This window comes from Lutra lutra, chromosome 7 (assembly GCF_902655055.1).
Source record: "Lutra lutra chromosome 7, mLutLut1.2, whole genome shotgun sequence".
NCBI lineage: Eukaryota > Metazoa > Chordata > Mammalia > Carnivora > Mustelidae > Lutra > Lutra lutra.
In genome coordinates this window covers 46775421-46792767 of record NC_062284.1, presented here as the reverse complement: position 1 = coordinate 46792767, position 17347 = coordinate 46775421, and the positions used below count along the sequence as shown (strand labels likewise).

Here is a 17347-nt window from a genome sequence, read left to right as displayed (position 1 = left end):
CCCAGTGGGGGAGGCAGATGGGAGAGGACAGGCAAGTGGGGCTGTCCGTGCTCCATGCTTGCGAGGGGTAGTGTCCCAGCCCTAGGGCAGGGCAAGGCGAGGCACCCCATCTCTGCAGCTTCAGGCCCTGCAGGGATGGGCTGCGGAAGCAGAGGGACTGTGCCCCCACTGGCATGATCACCAGGGACTGGGTGCCCTACAGGAGTCCCTCCAGAGTCGGGGCGGGAGTAGAAGGCAGTGCTGCACCGTGCCCCTTTTAGGTCAAGTGGGAGGAACATGAGATCTGACATGAGAAGACGTTGGTTTGGTTCATTCCAGTCTGGATCTTGCCACCTGCTCGCTGTAATGATTTGGGGGAAGTGTCTGAACCACTTTGAGTTTGCTTCCACCTCTGTGGAGTGGGAAGAATAATTACCCTGGCCTCCCAGCCTCGCCGGAGGATCAGGGTGCCAGTGTCATGAAAGGGCTTTCGGGACTGTAAAGGTCAATTATGGTCTTTTCTTGTTGATACCTCTGGCTTTGTGGGAACAGCTCCTCACAAATTTAGTGCACATCAGGCTCACTGGAGGTGTGGATGACAAATAGTTTTCTGGGTCCCAAATCCTCTTAATTTTCTAGACCTCCCCGACATCAGTGAATTTGGAATATGAAAATACTCTGAACAGAGCCTGCAGTGAGCTTGCTGTCCGCTGAGGTGATCCTTTAATGGGAGGACGGGGACTGACCCTATAACTAAAGTGAGGTCTGGGGCCCCCTGCGGCTTCTCCAGCCCCTAGAAAGGAGGCCTTGTGGGCAACACCCCATGAGACCGAGTGCCTTCTTGGCTTGCCCACCTGAGCTCCGCTACCAATGACACATGGACAGATGTAGTCTGTGTCATTCCAGAAACATGCCCCGGTCCCCAGTGGCCACTTAGGGAGAATTTCTCAGCTAGATTAGTGCTTCGGGTGGGGTCCTTGTTAATTATGTCCCTCCACCATAAAACCCAGTGGAAGACCTCCCCCGGCTAATGAAGCCCAGCTCTACAAGATTAATCTGGTCCCTCATTAGCATGTTGGCAAGTAAGCGTGTTAAACTGCCCAGCCGTGAAACCAGGGGCACACACTTCGCCCTAGAGACTTGGAGTTGATTCAAGGTCTCACTGCCAGACTTGCTCGGCCCAGGACACCCCTACAGAGCCGGGACCATCCCCCGTGACACTCGGCTTACCCCACTGTCGGGCTGGTGCCTTTTCTCAGAGGACCCACTGTCTTTGTCAGGACTGGAAGGGGTGCCTGAGCACCGCCCATCCCCCGAGTGTTTAACAAAGGCAGGGTGTCCGTTCTGTGTGTGGGTCCGGCTCCTCCTGTCTCCCCCTCCATGGTCAGGGAGGACATGTCCCCAGTGCCTAGTACAGGAGGTGAAGCCCTGTGGTCAATAATAATGGTGGGGGACACCTGTTAGACAATGGGCAGCCATTAGAAGTCTTATGCGTATTATCTTGTGTTGAGCAGTTTCCATGTCTTATCTTGCTTTATCTGCCCACCACCCTGTGGGATGGACACTCCTATCATCTTGCTGAATCCTCACAATGACTGCGTGAAGTCCCTGGCAATTTTTGTCATGGATTTACAGGTGAAGAAAGGGAAGCTTCTGTGAATTAAGTAACATGTCTAAGGACACACTGCGAACAGGTGGCAGGGTTCAGCTGTGACCCAGAGCACATGCACTCTGAGCCCTTCATTCTCCTGCCCTAAGTGAGGTTTTCAGTAGCCGCATGGAACCATGGGATCGCGAAATCTGAGAGTTGGAAGGGGCCTGTGGGAAGCCCAGGGTGGCTGTTGAGCTGCCTCAGTGTCCCTAAGCCTAGAAGGGAAACCAGGTTTGGCCCGTGTCTGCGCAGATGTGTGCCTCTGACTCACATATCTCCGTTGCGCCGACTGGTAGGGGCTCAGCAGAGCCCCACTCCTTACATCCTCGGTGCTTCCGGGAGCCAGAATTTTCCAGCTCCCTGAGTCCTGTACCTTGCTGACTGCCCCTGGGCCCTCTTTCTGGATTCCAGATATTTGACCTTTCAGGCATAGGGAGCCTGTTGGGGACCCACTCAGGGAGCTGGCCTGCCCAGCCCCCCTTGCAAGCAAACCAACAGTCTCCTCAGGCAAAGCAGACCGGTTTTTATAGCCTGGATCTGGCCATCTGGCCCAGGTCAGCGAGCCGTCTGGGGGGAAGTAGTGAGAAATATCAACCTACATAAAAATGAGTTCCTGATGTCTCAGCTGGGGCCCCCTCCCAGCCTGCACAGCAAGTGGGAATCTTCCCTTCAGCAGCCTGGCTTGACCAGCTTTTCATACAACTCCTGCTGGGGGCGGGCAAGTAGAAAGGCTTACGGGTTAAGGCTGAGCTCTTCCTTCTCAAGACTTCTACCCACGGTTCGGGTTTACAGCTAACGGGCAGCATAACAAGATAGCACTTCAATTAGGAGGTCTGGGGCATGTTCCTGATGCTCCCGCAGCTATCCTGGAGACAGAAGAGACCAGAGGTAACTGGGTGACCTTGGGGAAGTCACTTTTTTTTTCTCTTCTTCATTGTCCTTGTCTGTAAAATGAAGATAGCAATGCCACCGGCCTTATAGGATTGTGAGGATTCAAATGGATTAAAACACTTAACATAGGGCACTCAATCACTATTAGCTGTTAATTGGTACCTTAGTTTCTTCATCTGTAAAATGGGACCACTTACTTCATAAAATTGCTATAAGGATTAGCTTCCATGTATATGCTTTGAAACCCATAAAAATCTGAACAAAGTATTTAAAAGCTTGTTGGCTCTGCCTTCCAGAGCCACATAGAATAAACCTAAACCCTCCTTTATTCTTTCTCTGATAAATGAACAAGTGAACTAGAATTTCAAAAAATGAGCTGGGCCAAAGGGCAGTAAGGGATATGTCTTGGAGGATAGTGGGGTTGGGGGCAGGTTAAAGCCCCCGGTTCCCTGGCTGTGGGCCTGGCTTCCCTGGGGAAGGAGCCACCATCTTAAATACCAACTCAGCCTCTCAAGTGCTGACCACAGCTTCCCCCTCCTGTCTGGTTCTCAGCTATGCCGTGACCGTCCAGGAATCATACGCACACCCCTTCGACCAGATCTACTACACGAGATGCACAGACATCCTCAACTGGTTCAAGTGCACCAGGCACCGGTGAGTACCTCTCTCGGGCGATGGGGCAGGGAGAATGTGCTGGGCCCTCAGGGCTAACCTTGATGCCAGTTAGTAATGGAGATCTGAGATGCTCTGCTGAGGGCTTCCTTCTGGCCAGAGAAGCTCATGGGCAGGGCGGGCCAGAAGCGCTAGGGAATGACTGCCCTTGGGGGTATTCCTCAGCCAACGAGACATGGGGAGTTGGTGGGTAAATCCCCCAGCTCCCTCACCCTGAGGGTAGAGGGGAGAACTCTGAGGAACATTCTACACATATCCCAGCACACTGTGAATTGGCTGCCTTTTCTTCCCTGTCTCTTCCCCCCTCTCCTCCCAGTGCTTCCTTAGATTGTCTCCCCAGTAAATAGCTTGTCCTGGAATCTTTGCCTCAGGGTCAGCTGGGGGAACAGCAACCTCAGACAGATCCCTCAGAGTAGGGGCAGCCCATGCCAGGGCAGCTGGCTAGGGGAACTGAGCGCAGGAGAGAGTTGGGTGCCCTCTTGGCCCCTTGTCCAGCCTGCCCATGGGAAGTGCTCAATCTGAATGATAGCCCGTGGGTCTCCTGCTCCCTTGTCTGCAGCCCTCCTGCAGATCTTGCCATTCTCTCATGTCGCTGGGGCAGAGAGGAGAGGAAGGAAGAGAGAACACATGTTATTGGACAATCCTGGGCAAGTTGCTTCATTTGGGGATTCCCAGTGTGCTCATCAAACATATAGTGATCTCACCCTACTTACTCTCACAGGGTCCAGTAAGGTCAGGGATGCTTTGAAAAGTGCAGGGGAAGATGGGGAAAAGCGAGCTATTAGATCCGGGCAAGGGGGCACTATTATTTGGGGGGTGGGAAGCAGCAAATGAAGGGTCCGTGAGCATATGATGGGGAGGCCAGCCACCTGTTAGGCCTCTTGCCTAGTTGCCAAACACTCGTGTTGGTTCCAGATTTCTTTGGCTTCCTCCTTGTGGGCCTTGTCCCTCTTTGTGGTTTATGCCCGAATCACGGTGGGTAGCAAGGTGAATGGGGAAACTTGCTTTATGCTGAAGCACCAAAGGCCTGGTTTTCTTTGGGGTTTTGTTTGTAATGTTTCTGTGAGTGTACACATAATAGCTGCTTCAACATCCTTATTTGCTGATTCCAACATTTGGCCCGCTTCACGGTGGTCTTCATTCATTGTCTTTTCCTTTATGTAGGTGGTATTTTCCAGTTGTTCCTTGTGTCTGGTAATTTTGGGTTGTATTCTGGGCACTGTTAATGGCAGAGATTTTAGAGAATGAAATCTGTTATGTCCCTCCCAGGACTATGGATTTGTTGTTGTTCTTTGTTTTGCCAGCCAGTTAATCTGGCTGCCTTCGATTTCCAGACGATAAAAGTTTCACAGGTTTTGCCTTAGTGGGACTGCGTGGGACCTGCACTCCACACACACCTTTCAGGGGCCAGGAGTTTGGGCAGAGATTTTACAACAAATATGGCACTTCCTCTTTGTGGCTCTCTCTTTTCTGGGGTTTTTGCTTTTCACTCTCAAGTTCCTGGATCAACCCTGGGGTTGTCTTGTGGTGCTTCAAGTCAGTAAGGCTCTGTGTTTTCTATCTGAATTGTAGCCACCTGGAGTATGGTTGACTCGGGCCTGCCCTTGGGCTAACTTTGGCCCGTGTCATTTCCTCCTTTCCAGTGTCTCTTTCCCTCTAGCACCCACCTTTGTTCTCTCTCTGGGGTCTTATGGTAGTTCCTCCCCCACCCTCCCGCAGACTGTACAGTTTGTTTGTAGGAACTTTGGTCCAATAGGAGCTACTTGGCCATGGCTGCATCCCCTTCCCATAGCCGTTGACTGTGAAGTGAAGAGGTGGCCAAATGCCCCCTTCCAGCTTCCTCAGCTGTGCCAAGTGGGCTGCCTGTGGCCCCAGTCAAAGGTGGAGGCAGAAATCGAGGTCCTGCTCCCTCCATGAGCTGGTCAGGCCCTGTGCCAGAGCCAAGTTTGCTCTGAGGTGTGGCTTTGCTGGGTACTCGGAGGCCGGGGCTGCCATCCATCAGTGCTGGGGTGACGGTGAGTGAGTGGCTGCTTATTAAAAATAGGCTGCATTCCTGGAACATGAATTATTTTGCTCAATTATTGAGTTGCCTTGCAGCTTTCCTGCTAACCTGGGGTGTGCGTGCTGATAGACACACCATCAGTCTGCTTCAGCATGCAATGCTTTGTTTAAATGCAGCACCCCTTTCCTCACAGCCTGGCCCCTGGCCCCTTCCCTCTGCTGCTCCCCACCCCAACAATGAGAGCGAGCAAGGGTGAGAAAACTAGAAGCAGCAGGAGACATCTCTCTCCTGGGAGGCTGGCATGGTGCTGAGACCAGCTCTCCATTGGAAGGGCTGGGGGATATGCCTGTGTGGTGGGACGACTGGGTTGGGTGAACTCTAAGCCAACCCTCTTCCTTTATCTGAGAGGCCCACGCCACCCCAACCCCCTCAATTGCCGGGAGCTGCTTTCCTGTGCTGGGGAGGTAGCTTCAGTTTGAGGCCGGCTTACTTTTCATTATGGGCTTTTGACAAAGTAGAATGACCTTAGTTTACGACATTCCCAAATATCACAGATTTCCCCAGGGCCCTGCACTGTCATTTGTCATAAAGCGTGTGCTTTAAGGACTGGGAGGGGTAGCCCAGCCAGTGCTATGGGGCTCCCTTCCCAAGTTGGCCTGACCCTCCATTGGAAAGCAGGCTGTATGCGTCTCTCATATCTGTCCTCCGATGCTCTGCCCCCTGGAGGGGGGCCCAAAGGGCAGTCTCCCCTGGGATGTGGATGGGGAAGTGAAGGAACTCTGGCTTCAAGGCCCAATGACTTAGGTTGAATCCTCATCACACATCATGACCCTGGGAAGTTACTCCCACTCTCTGTCCCTTAATGGCCACATCAGTCTCTTCCATTTTGACCCTAGGTGTGAGGAAGGGGCTTTGCCTCTCAATACCCCATTTTTACTTCCTCCTAAGGACTCGGTCCTTCCATCAGCCATTTACCTGGTCTTTCTCCCTCACCATGGCCATCCTGTATAACCAGCTGGCCACCCTGTGGGGACTGGCAGGACTGGCACAGGGCCCTAGTTTAAGCCTAGTGGCTTTGAAATGAGAGTGACTTGGGTTTGAATTTTGACTCTGAAATGGATTCATTGTGTGACCTTGAGTGAGTCATTAACTTCTCTCAATATCAGTTTTCTCATCCATAAAACCAAAGGAGGGGTGCATAAAATAAGAATAAAAACTCTAACAAGGAAATAAAAGAAAGGTGACATAGTCATACCACGTGCCTCAGATAGAGAATGCAATGAGGTTTTGCCTATAAATCTCTCTGGCACAGGAGGAAGTATCAAGGCCTCTGTCAGCAGAAGGGCCACACCCCACAGTTCTGACTCCCAAGGCAGAGCTGCTTGGGCCTTAGCTTCTCCCTGCTGCAGAACCAGGGCTCGGGTCTGAGCCTTCCTGATGTTGGCATGCAAAGCTCTTGCCCGGGACATGTTATTTTTGGCGTGAGGGAGGTTAATCCACTCTCTGGGACTAAGTCAGACTCTGAGGGCCCTTTGCTGACTCTTCTTCCGTTCTCCAGGTGAGAGGAATCTGTTCCTTGGAGCCCGCGAGCTGCCTCCTCGTTTGGGCAGTGCCCCTGGCAGAGACGGTCTTAGGGCCCCAGTCCAGTCCGGGTCCCTGTCCCAGGAGCTCCCTAGGGTCTGGAGGCCTTCAGGAGAAGCCCCTGGTTACCTTGCACTATCACCCCAGAAGCGATCTTCCAAAACCCTTCTCCATATCCTGCTGAAGAGACTGGGGGGAAGTCAGCAGGTGCAGCGAGCGGCGTGTGAGTCATATGCTGTGCATCACAGTGGCCCAGATGCAGCCATCGATTTTTCTTTATTGTGTTCCTTCATATTCGAAGCCGCCATGCATTGTAAAGTAATTATTGAATGGTATCCTCAAGATAGCTTAACACAAATATCATTCTAACGCAAGGGATTGATTTTCAATACTTTCAAGTGGCTTTCTCCCTTATGCCTCAGGATCAGCTATAAGACGGCGTATCGGCGCGGCCTCCGGACCATGTACCGACGGAGGTCCCAGTGCTGTCCCGGCTACTATGAGAATGGAGACTTCTGCATACGTACGTGGGAGCCATCTCCCTGGGGATGGAGGGGGAGGGGAGGGAACCCAGAGGAAGGGAGGTAGGGCTGTCAGCCAGATCCTGGGGAGCTGGCCTCGGCTGACCTGGGGGCTCCAGAAGTCCCTGTCTGCTACCAGCTCTGAGGGGATCAGTGGGTCTGGTACAAACATGTGAATGCAGATTTGGCCCTCCAGTTGATCTCCTAAGAGGATTGGATGGATGCCAGTCAGTTCTAGGCTTTCCTGGGGTCAGGAGAGAAGTGGACACTTTTGAAGCATGGGGAAGAAGGGCTGAGTGCCTGGTGCAGATCTGAAGGGGTCCAGAAGGCTTTGCTGGATGGAAGTAGACATGGATGGATCAGTGGGTGGAGAGATAGATGGGTGGAGGGAAGGATGGAGGGTAGAAGGGAGGAAGGAAGACAGGCTGGTTCACTGGGTGGCAAGAGTAAGAGAGATCACAAGGGGCTGGTTCTAGGAAGTGGGAGCATTTCCCAAAAGGATCAGGAGACCTGAGGTCAAGGTAGGTACGAGGGCTGAGTTTCTGGCACCTGTAGACCCTCTGGGTGGGAGGGAAGCTCTGTGCACTAGGAGATACCCAGGAGTCTGCAGATCTGGGGTCTGGTCCCAGCTTCCCAGGGATATGCCTTTGGGCAAGTCACTTAACCTCTCAGTGGGCACGATTTAGGGTTAGAGTCTGTTAGAGTCCAGTGGACTCTTTCCCACCACCTCTGACAGGTGCATTGGGGCCAGTATGGGACTCTCCAGGGGGCAGTGGAGTTTTGCCTCAACTGTGGAGATTGTCAGAGAAACTGGGAGCCCCCTCCATTAATGACAGAGGGGAATCCACCCCCAAAGCTTCTGTCTCTTCATTTGGAGGCAGATTTGGAGAGTGAGTCTCCTTGTTAGCATTCTCCTGGCCCTTTGGGTTGGTAGAATGAGCCAGCACCAGAAAGCTGGTATGGGCAGGGTGGGCGTGTTAGTGTTGGGAATGAAATGACAATATTCCCCTCTTGATCTTACATATCCCCTCTTGCTGGAGAAGCTCGATTCTAATTGCATTACAGGAGTGAATGAAAAATGCTCCCACAGATGGGTTCTGTAGTGATGGCTTTGCAGGAAACATACAAAGATACTCACTCAAAGTCATCCACAAAAGGCTGTGTCTCAGGAACAGGGCAGAGGACTAGGCTGGGACAAGGCATTCGCCAATGGGGCTCCTATGGGGACCTGAGTGGAGAAATGAGATGATGATCGAGGTTTTCCTGCTGCTGCTCTGTCTGCCCAGAGGAAAGCGAGAGCCAGGCGTGGGATGTGACACAGGACTCCTAGAGCCCGAGCAGAATGGATGTGAGCGGCCCTTCAGGGGCCACAAGGATGGACTTAGGGAAATGCTAAAGAGAATTCAGTTGTCAGCACGGGGTTCCAGAAATGGAGCAGCACATTCCTTTTCTAATTTCCATTAGCAGTTGTTGGTAAAGCTCTTGGAAAATGAAGAGCAGGACAGAAGCACTAAGTGTCCTGATTGCACAGACCTGGTCTTGCTGACTAGGAAGGGCGGCTTATAACCTCCCACTTACTCCTTATGTAATAGCCGGGCACTGCCTGCAGGGCTGGTGGCCTCAGGCCAGCCCACCTCCAGGAAGCCAGCTGGACAAGCCAATTTTAGGACTGAAGGCTCTTCCTGAAGGGGGACAGGAGTGTCAGCAGTGAGATGGGTCACTGTGGCACATGGGGTGCCAGTAGTGATGACCCAGAGGGGCAAGTGTCCCCCAGCTCTGGGTTTGAGTCTTAGCTCCGTCTCTACGAACGTCTTCCTCTTTACGCTCATCGTCCTGGTCATCAGAGCACAGCCCCGCGCCAGGCACCATCCTGATCACTTTATGTACATGACTGCATGGGTTCCTCGCAATAGCCTTCTGAAGTGGGTACCCTGCTCTCTCCCATTTTACAGATGGAGAAACTGAGTCACAGAGTGATTAAGTGATTTGACCAGGATCATACACCTAGAAAGTGGTAGAACTGGGATTTGAACGTAGGCTGTCTGGCTCTGGAGTCTGCTCTGACCCATTTGGGTGGGCTGCTTCTCTCTCTCCGTGAGCCTAGGCAAGAGGCCATCTCTTGGTATCTCAGTTTCCATTCATCTAAAATGGGGGTAGTAACAACTGTATCACCAGGCACAGGGTCGGGACTTAATAAAGGCCAGCTCCCTACCCCATGACTTTGGGTCTTACCACTTCTTCACTCTTGGCTTTTGTTTTAATTTCTCGCACCTCCATGGACCCTCTCCCTGTGAAAATGCGCATGACACGTATAAACGTACGTGCACACACACAGCTCTGTGCACACAGTTTCAGTGGGCTAACGGAGCCCTAAATCCCTTACAGAGTCTTTGGACCCACAGTAAGTCATTTCCGCCATATGTTCACGTTTACCCATTTAATTTATACTGTTGCTTGTTGGCTTGTTTTCTACGTGAATGCTGGGGACATGGATGCACACAAGAGATGGTTGTTACTCAAGGAGCTTGCAGCCTAGTGGAAAGAGATGGTCTGGTACACAGATACCTGGTCCCAGAGTTACAGGTGCTTCAGCAGGCATCTTGATGAAGTAGGGCCGAATAGAATGGAGAGACCATCTTCTTTAGTCATGCCCTCTTACCCAGTGTTACTGAGGAATCTGGGTGGCTCAGTCAGTTAAGCATCTGCCTTCAGCTCAGGTCATGATTCCAGGGTCCTGGGATTGAGCCTTGCACTGGGGTCCCTGCTCAATGGGGCGTCTGCTTCTCCCTCTCCTTCTGCCCCTCCCCCTACTTGTGTCCTCTCTCAAATGAATAAATAAATAAACAGAATCTTAAAAAAATGAGAATCAGCTCTAGACAGAAGACTGAAGGGGGAACCCTCGCAGGGTGTTTAACCCTGTATTTATTAGACGCCCATGGGGGCCCACACATAGCGCTATACCTTGGGATAGAGGAGAAGTGTTAGACATAGCTCCTGCCTTCGTGGAACTTCCAGTCTTGTTGGGATGGCCAGGCCACTCGCAGAAGAACCATGGATGACAGCCGGAGGAGAGTGTGTGAAAGAACACAGATGGGACATGCCAGGCCCGGGAGAGCACTGTGACCTGCTCTCCCCTCAGGGGGCTTCGGGGGGCTTTGGGCTGGATGGAATGGTGTCTTTGGACATGGAGGGGACAGGGAACCCCATCAGCAAAGATGGGGAGGTGGCTGGCCTGGCTGCGGGAGGCAGATCTGGGCTGGGAGGCTGGCCAGGTGAGGCACTTACTCATTTCCCTCGGGGCCACCGTTTTAAGCAGCGCAGCCTGGCTGGCTCAGTCCACAGGAGTGTGCTAGCTCACCCCACTGGAGGCTAGAAGTCCAAATCAGGGTGTCAGCGTGGTTGGTTCCTTCTCTCTGGCCCCTCCCCTCGCTTCTGGTAGCTCCGTGGCTCGTGGCACCGGAACTCCATTCTTTACACGGCCTTCTCCCCGTCTGTGTGTCTGTCTCCAGGTTTCCCCTTTACGGAGGGACACCCGTCAGACTGGATTAAAGCCCACCCTAACAACCTCATTTGAACGTGATTACCTCTATAAGACCCAGCTCCAAATAAGGTCACATTCTGAAGAATAGGGGGTTAGGACTTGAACATAGGAGGACACAGTTGAGCCCATGAATAGGTGAGGGTCGGTCATTGCTGGCATTCTCTTGTTCCTGCTTATTGTAGTGGGAGGAAAGGAAGGGAAGCAACCAGGCTTTATCAGTTGCCCAGGAGCAAATGGAGACCCTAGCGTCAGGGAGCTTGCGTGAGGGATGGTGCCCCAGGTGCTGGGTGCCAAATGAGAAGCTTGCAAACCCAGAAGCATCCAGGAGTCGATGCCCTGTGGCTCCTCCCCCTCCACTTCTTTTCCACCCCTTGGGTGAAGAACCTGGTGGGAACCCATCTGATGCCAAGAGTCCTCAGGACTGTGCATGGGGATATCTGGGCAGGGCGGGGTGGGGAGAGGGGACATCATCCTTCCTCTAAAACCACCTTCCTGGAGCCCATTTCTTGGCAGAGACTAGAGGGACACTGTCTCGGAGTAAAAACCTTGGCTGGCTCTGCCATCAACTCACTGTGCAATCTTGGGAAAGTCCCTTTGCCTCTCTGGACCCACTGTGGTATAGGACAGATAATCCCCGTGCACGGAAGGAGAAAGATAAAACAATGAGTGAGCGTGTCCTGCATAGACCTTGATACAGATGCAAACTCTTTGTACCATTTCCCCTGCCCCAGAACTGCCATCCTTATCCCAGAGCCCTTGGCAACCCTTCTAGAACCTTCTGGGCCAGAATTGCCCACCTGCTCCGTTAGCTACAGATACAGCTGAATCCTAGCTCCTCTTCATCACCCAGGCACCCAATATTTCCTGAGGGTCACCAGGCACAAGCACAGTTCTATTTCTTTCTCCTTTCTTGAGAGAGAAGGCAGTGCATTTTTGCCTCACAGGTGGAGCTGATTTTATCACTTAGGGAGTGGGGTTAGAGCTATTTCGAGAAAATGCTCTTTGATTCTTAGGTGGTATCCGACTAACGGGCTTGGTTATGACACTGTAACGATCAACACCCAAATCCCCGTGGCTTAAAATGATAGATAAAATGATAGATTATTTTATTCCTTGTTCATTTGACGTGCCGTCCTCTGCCAGGACCCAGGCTTTTGGAGCAGGGACTCTGCAGTGTTGTTGGCTGCTGAGCAGAGAGAAGAGGGCTTTGCTTAATGCCACACAGATGCCTCGGTAATCACAATTCACAATTCACTCAAGTGTATTATCAGCACCTGATTACCTCATATAAAAATCACCTGGAAGATGTGTTCTAACTTCTAACAGACTGAGGAGCCCTAGCATCGGTCTTAGACTCAGAAGACTTGGGGAGGGGACTGGAGAATGTGAGTTTTTTAAAAAAGGTTTCATTTATTTATTTGAGAGAGAGAGAGAGAGATGGAGCACAAGCAGGGGGAAGCGGCAGAGGGAGAGAGAGAAGCAGGCTCCCCACTGAGCAGAGAGCCTGACATCGATCCCCATCCCGGGACCCCAGGATCAGGACCTGAGCCGAAGGCAGATGCTTAACCGACTGAGCTGCCCAGGTATCCTGGAAAATGTGCATTTCTAACTAGTTCCCAGAGGAGGCTCATGCTGCTGCGTTGGGAACCGCACTTTGAAAACCACTGGTCCACCTACCTGCTGCTGGAGACGGTTACACAGCATGACACCTAACAGGCACCCTGTTGGTATTCAGCCAGCAAGGAGGGGGAATCAATCTGTGCAATCCCCCATCTCCTTTTTCCTTTTGGCGGGGGAGGTAATACCCCCGGACTTCCTGGAGGGGTTGTCTAGCCCTTTCAGTGCCTGCTTGGAAAGCTAGAGCCCTGTGTGTGGTTTTCATCCAAATCCAGACCTGGAGAGATGAGCCAGCAGCTTCAGGTACGTGGTGGCTGGCCCCCTGCCTCACTGTAGCCTGGGGGTGAGGGAGGAATTGCTCAGTTTCTGGGGAGGGGGACTGCGCAGGCCCAGTGGGGTCCATATGATTGGCCAGGGATGGCTAAGGGGGAGCCTGAGCGGTGCCTCGGATTGAACTCCAGCAAAGTCCTCACATTGTGTTTTGGGGGCTTAAGGTACCCTTGTCTTATTATAGCGGTTGTTTTATACAGTGGATGGTTATTTAAATGTAAATTTAGCTCTTGCTTACTGACTTCCTTGCTCCTCACCTCTTGTGTCTCCTGAAGGGCCCTGTTCAGTATTTCCTGGTGGGGGGCGGGGTCCACGAGCAATCCCCTCTCTTAGCTTCCCTCGTCTGAAATGCCGTATTTTATTTTTGTTGTTGTTTAGATTTTATCTCATAATCCTAAATTTAACTCTGCAATCCAGCTAAACTTGGAGGTGAAAAGGATTTCATTAGACCCTCCCTCTTGAATGGTGCTTCAGCTGCCTGTGGAATCGTAGGTTTTCAGTGATTTTCCCTCCGGGCGTGAGGATGTTTTTCTGTTGTGTTCTGGAATTTGTCATCCCGTGTGTGCTGCCGTCTTCCTAGCATGGGTCTGGGTGTGGAATCGTCGTCGTTCACACTGTTTGCTCCTCAGAAGTGTACATCTCGTACAAGCAAAGGATTCATGTGCTTCATCAGTTCTGGAAAATTCTCAGCCATGTCTCTTCTAATATCTCCTGTCCTTCTATTAAAGTCCAACATATTGGAGACTCGTATCACTCCTTCTCTCTCCTAAGCTCTTATGTTTCATCTCTGTAGGTCTCCATGCTATATCTTGGAGATTTCCCTCAGATCCATTTTTTCAAATCCTTTCGCTCTGCTAATTAACCTGACCATTGAGGTCTTAATTTCAACAACGGCGTGTTTCATTCCTAGGAGGTCTGTTAGTCCTTCTTCAGATCTGTGGGTTCGCTGCTTTATTTTTTCTCCGTAGTGTCTGTTCTTTCATTATGAATTCTACTCTTTCAGTGATTGCTTTAGTTATTTCAAACATTTCTTTTATAGTCTCAGATGGTTTTAGCTTGAGCTATTCATTCTATACGTCAAGATAATTCTGTGTGGAGTCCATGAGTTTGACTCAAGTTCCTAGAGGATCAGTTCTGGGGGTGGACACTGCTGATTCTCCCCTGTGGTGGATTTCCGCCCCCCGTATCGGCTATAATTTCTTTTTCCCTTTTTCTTTATCGCTGTGAACTCTTGAGCTTTTTTCCCTCCTCCCCCACACCCTGGAGGGGTGCATGTGCCCCGCACATCAGTTCTGCATTTTCTTATTAGGCACACTAATGGTTTTCAGTGGCTCACGACCCATTTTTGCATCTCTAACTTGGTTTTGGGATTCCGCATTGAGACTGGAACTGTGGGGAAGGCTTAGAGTTTTTTGTGTTTTTGTTTTTTTGGGTTGTTTTTGCCTTTTCCTTTAAAAAAATTGATGTGAAATTCACATAACGCGGTAGTAATGGTTTTGAAGTATACGCTTCGTGGGGGTTAGTGCATTGACAGTGTTGTGCTCCTGTCACCTCTGTCTAGTCCTGAAAGGTTTTCATCATGCCTGCAGGAGACCCTGGACCCATGAAACGTTGACTCCCCGTTCCCCCTTCCTGGTTTTTTGTTTCTTGTGGAAGACTTCTTACTCGTGCAGAATCCCGTATTTTTCCACTTGGCTGGTGGGTGCATTTTCAAGTTTCCCCTGCACAGAGCTGGCAGTCCCAAGGCCACATCTGCCCCCGTGTGTGGATTAAACCCCAGGCTCCCAGCCGAGCTGGGGGCAGCACTAGCTAGGTCCCCCGTTCCCTGGGCTACCTTCAGCATTTGCCCTTTTGTACCTGCTATAACCCCGCCCCACCCTGCTGCCTACCCCGGCCACTTTCTCATACACTTGGGCACTTACCTTTCTCGCATTTGAGCACGGTTAGATATCTCTATTTTTATTTATTTTATTTTTTATTTTTTAAAGATTTTTATTTATTTATTTGACAGACAGAGATCACACGTAGGCAGAGAGGCATTGGGGCGGGGGGGCAGGTTCCCCGCTGAGTAGAGCGCCTGATGTGGGGCTCAATCCCAGGACCCTGGGATCATGACCTGAGCTGAAGGCAGAGGCTTTAACCCACTGAGCTATGCAGGCGCCCCCTCTATTTTTATTTTTTTATTGTACTTTGGGAGCATTTTTGTAGCAGAAGAGGCTACTTTGGCCTTTCTCCATGTCACTGGAATTCTATGCCCCTGTTTTATAGTGAGCAGTGGAATGGAGGGGCTTCATGATCAGACCCAGTGACATTTAGTTCAGTGCTTCCCCGGACTGACCGCTGACTTCCAGCAACACTAATAAAACAGTGTCCTGTCTGGAAGCTGACCCACCACTTTTCCGTACAGCTGTTACTTGCTCCTCACGGACTGGTGGAAGGTCATAAGGGCCTGGCACAGCAGGGGGAACGGACACCAGGGGAACCTAAGTCCCTTTTCCGATGGAGTGCAGCCCAGGAACTGAGATCTGTGTGACCTCCAGTCCAACCCTTCCCCTCCTGCGGAGGGTCTCCTGCTGGCAGGTCTTCTCTTGGGTGGGAGGGACCTGTGGCCAGAAGAGGGAAGTGGGGGGGTTCAGATAAGAGGGTGGGTGAAGAGGTTTGTTTGGAGAGGAAGAGACAGAAGCCAAACTGGTTTGATTTCAAATGTTTGCTAAGGTAGCACACCAGGATCAAAGTAGGGAGTTGGGGATTGCTCTGTGTGTGTGTGTGTGTGTGTGTACATGTAGAGCTGTAGGTTCTTGCCTGAAAATCTGGCCTTTCCTCCTATAAAATAATTCCCTGCTGACCCCCTAAGAGGCTCCCCCAGGATTGCTGCCAGCTGCCAGTGCCAGAAACCGTGCTGACGCTGCTCCCCCGAGTCACCAGCACCTGGTGCTGAGCCTTGCTGCCTGGACCAACATTCATCCTTCCATCTGTCCATCCATCCCTCCATCCATCCACGTTTATTAGCTCTCTAGGCCTTGAAGGCAGGCTGAGTCCTGGGGATAGAGAGATGGATAAGAAGTGTATGGTCTAGTGGGAAATAGGTACATTTAAAAAATTCCAACATAGGGGCGCCTGGGTGGCTCAGTGGGTTAAGCCACTGCCTTTGGCTCAGGTCATGATCTCAGGGTCCTGGAATCGAGTCCCACCTCGGGCTTTCTGCTCAGCAGGGAGTCTGCTTCCCTCTCTTTCTCTGCCTGCTCTCTACCTACTTGTGATCTCTCTCTGTCAAATATATAAATACAATCTTAAAAAAAAATTCCAACATAGCATGATATGCATCTTAAATAAGCATTTTAAATAAGTAGTTAAGGGTGTCACCAGGCAGGTGGAGGTGGCTGGGGAGGGGGAGGGGGGCATCGCTGTTCAGCTGCCCCAACATGTCCTCACCAAGTGGCCAAAGTCCGTGCAGCCACCTCGATCTCATCCCCAGTCTCACAGGCTTAGAACATTGGTTTAGGACGCCCAGAGTGGCTGAGCTCCACCTGATGATTCACAGTGATCAAACTCCTAAGGTACTGATGCTTAACCCTGCAGCAGATGACGTCATTTACAGTGAGCACACCGAACATGGGCTCTTGTCCACCTGTTAGCACTTTTCGGCCCTCATGAAGGTTCTTGAACAAGTAAACTTATGGTAACAGCACCAAGGCTCAGCAGCTTCTCTGGACACCTGTCCTGTTAGTACCTAGTTTAGGTTCCTCTGATTTTGCTCTAGAGTACCACTTGTCTGAGAGCCATGTGGCCCCCTCTGTCAGTCTGTCCCACTGGTTGTGATGCTGCCTCGCCTGTCCATCTATCCCACTCCAAAGTGAGCTCGTGAAGCTGAGGGACCATGTCTCCTATGTGGGTTGTTGCCAGGCCCAGACATAGTGCCTGGAGCTCAGTGCTGAATAATTACTTAATGGGTGAGAAAGAAATTGCATGAATAAAATAGACTCAGACCCCCAGCACTGAGAGACCTCTCTGGGAGAAGCAACCATAATAACTCTGTCTGGGGAATTATGGGGTGGTGGGGGTGGGGCATGGGTGAGGGAGGGGGATCAAAAAAGACTTTAAGATTTTATTTATTAGAGAGAAAGCATGAGTACGAATTGGGGGGGAGGGGCAGAGGGAGAGGGAGAAGCAGGCTCCCCATCAAGCAGGGAGCCCGACGTGGGGCATTATCCCGGGCCCCGATGATTGGGACCTGATCCGAAGGCAGACGATTAACCATCTGAGCCACCCAGGCACCGGGTATGCCCCCAAAAAAGAATCCTTGAAGGAGGTTGGTTTTGAGCAGAGTGTCAACGCTGAGTAGGAACTTAACAGGAGGGCAGGAGATGGACATTGATTAAGACCCTGAGTTTTAAAGCTCATTCTATCCCCTGGGTGACTGTCCCAGAGCATGGTATTTTGCTTCTCTCTGCCTCAGTTTTGTCATCTGTAAGATAAGACAGGGCTGTATTAAGGACCTGCCCCTTTGAGCTTGAGTGGACGAAGTGAGTTACCACGAAGAAAGCATTCTGTATGGAAACTGG

At 51.4% G+C, this 17347-nt stretch overlaps 1 protein-coding gene across 1 annotated transcript in view; it reads left to right on the top strand.

Annotated features, from left to right (window-relative positions):
* MEGF11 (multiple EGF like domains 11) overlaps nt 1-17347 on the top strand; it is a 353918-nt gene that overhangs the window by 120301 nt on the left and 216270 nt on the right. Inside the window, exons 3-4 of the mRNA XM_047736785.1 lie at nt 3074-3175; nt 7199-7299. Coding sequence (XP_047592741.1) covers nt 3074-3175; nt 7199-7299 — 203 coding nt within the window. The remainder of the gene's footprint in view (nt 1-3073; nt 3176-7198; nt 7300-17347) is intronic.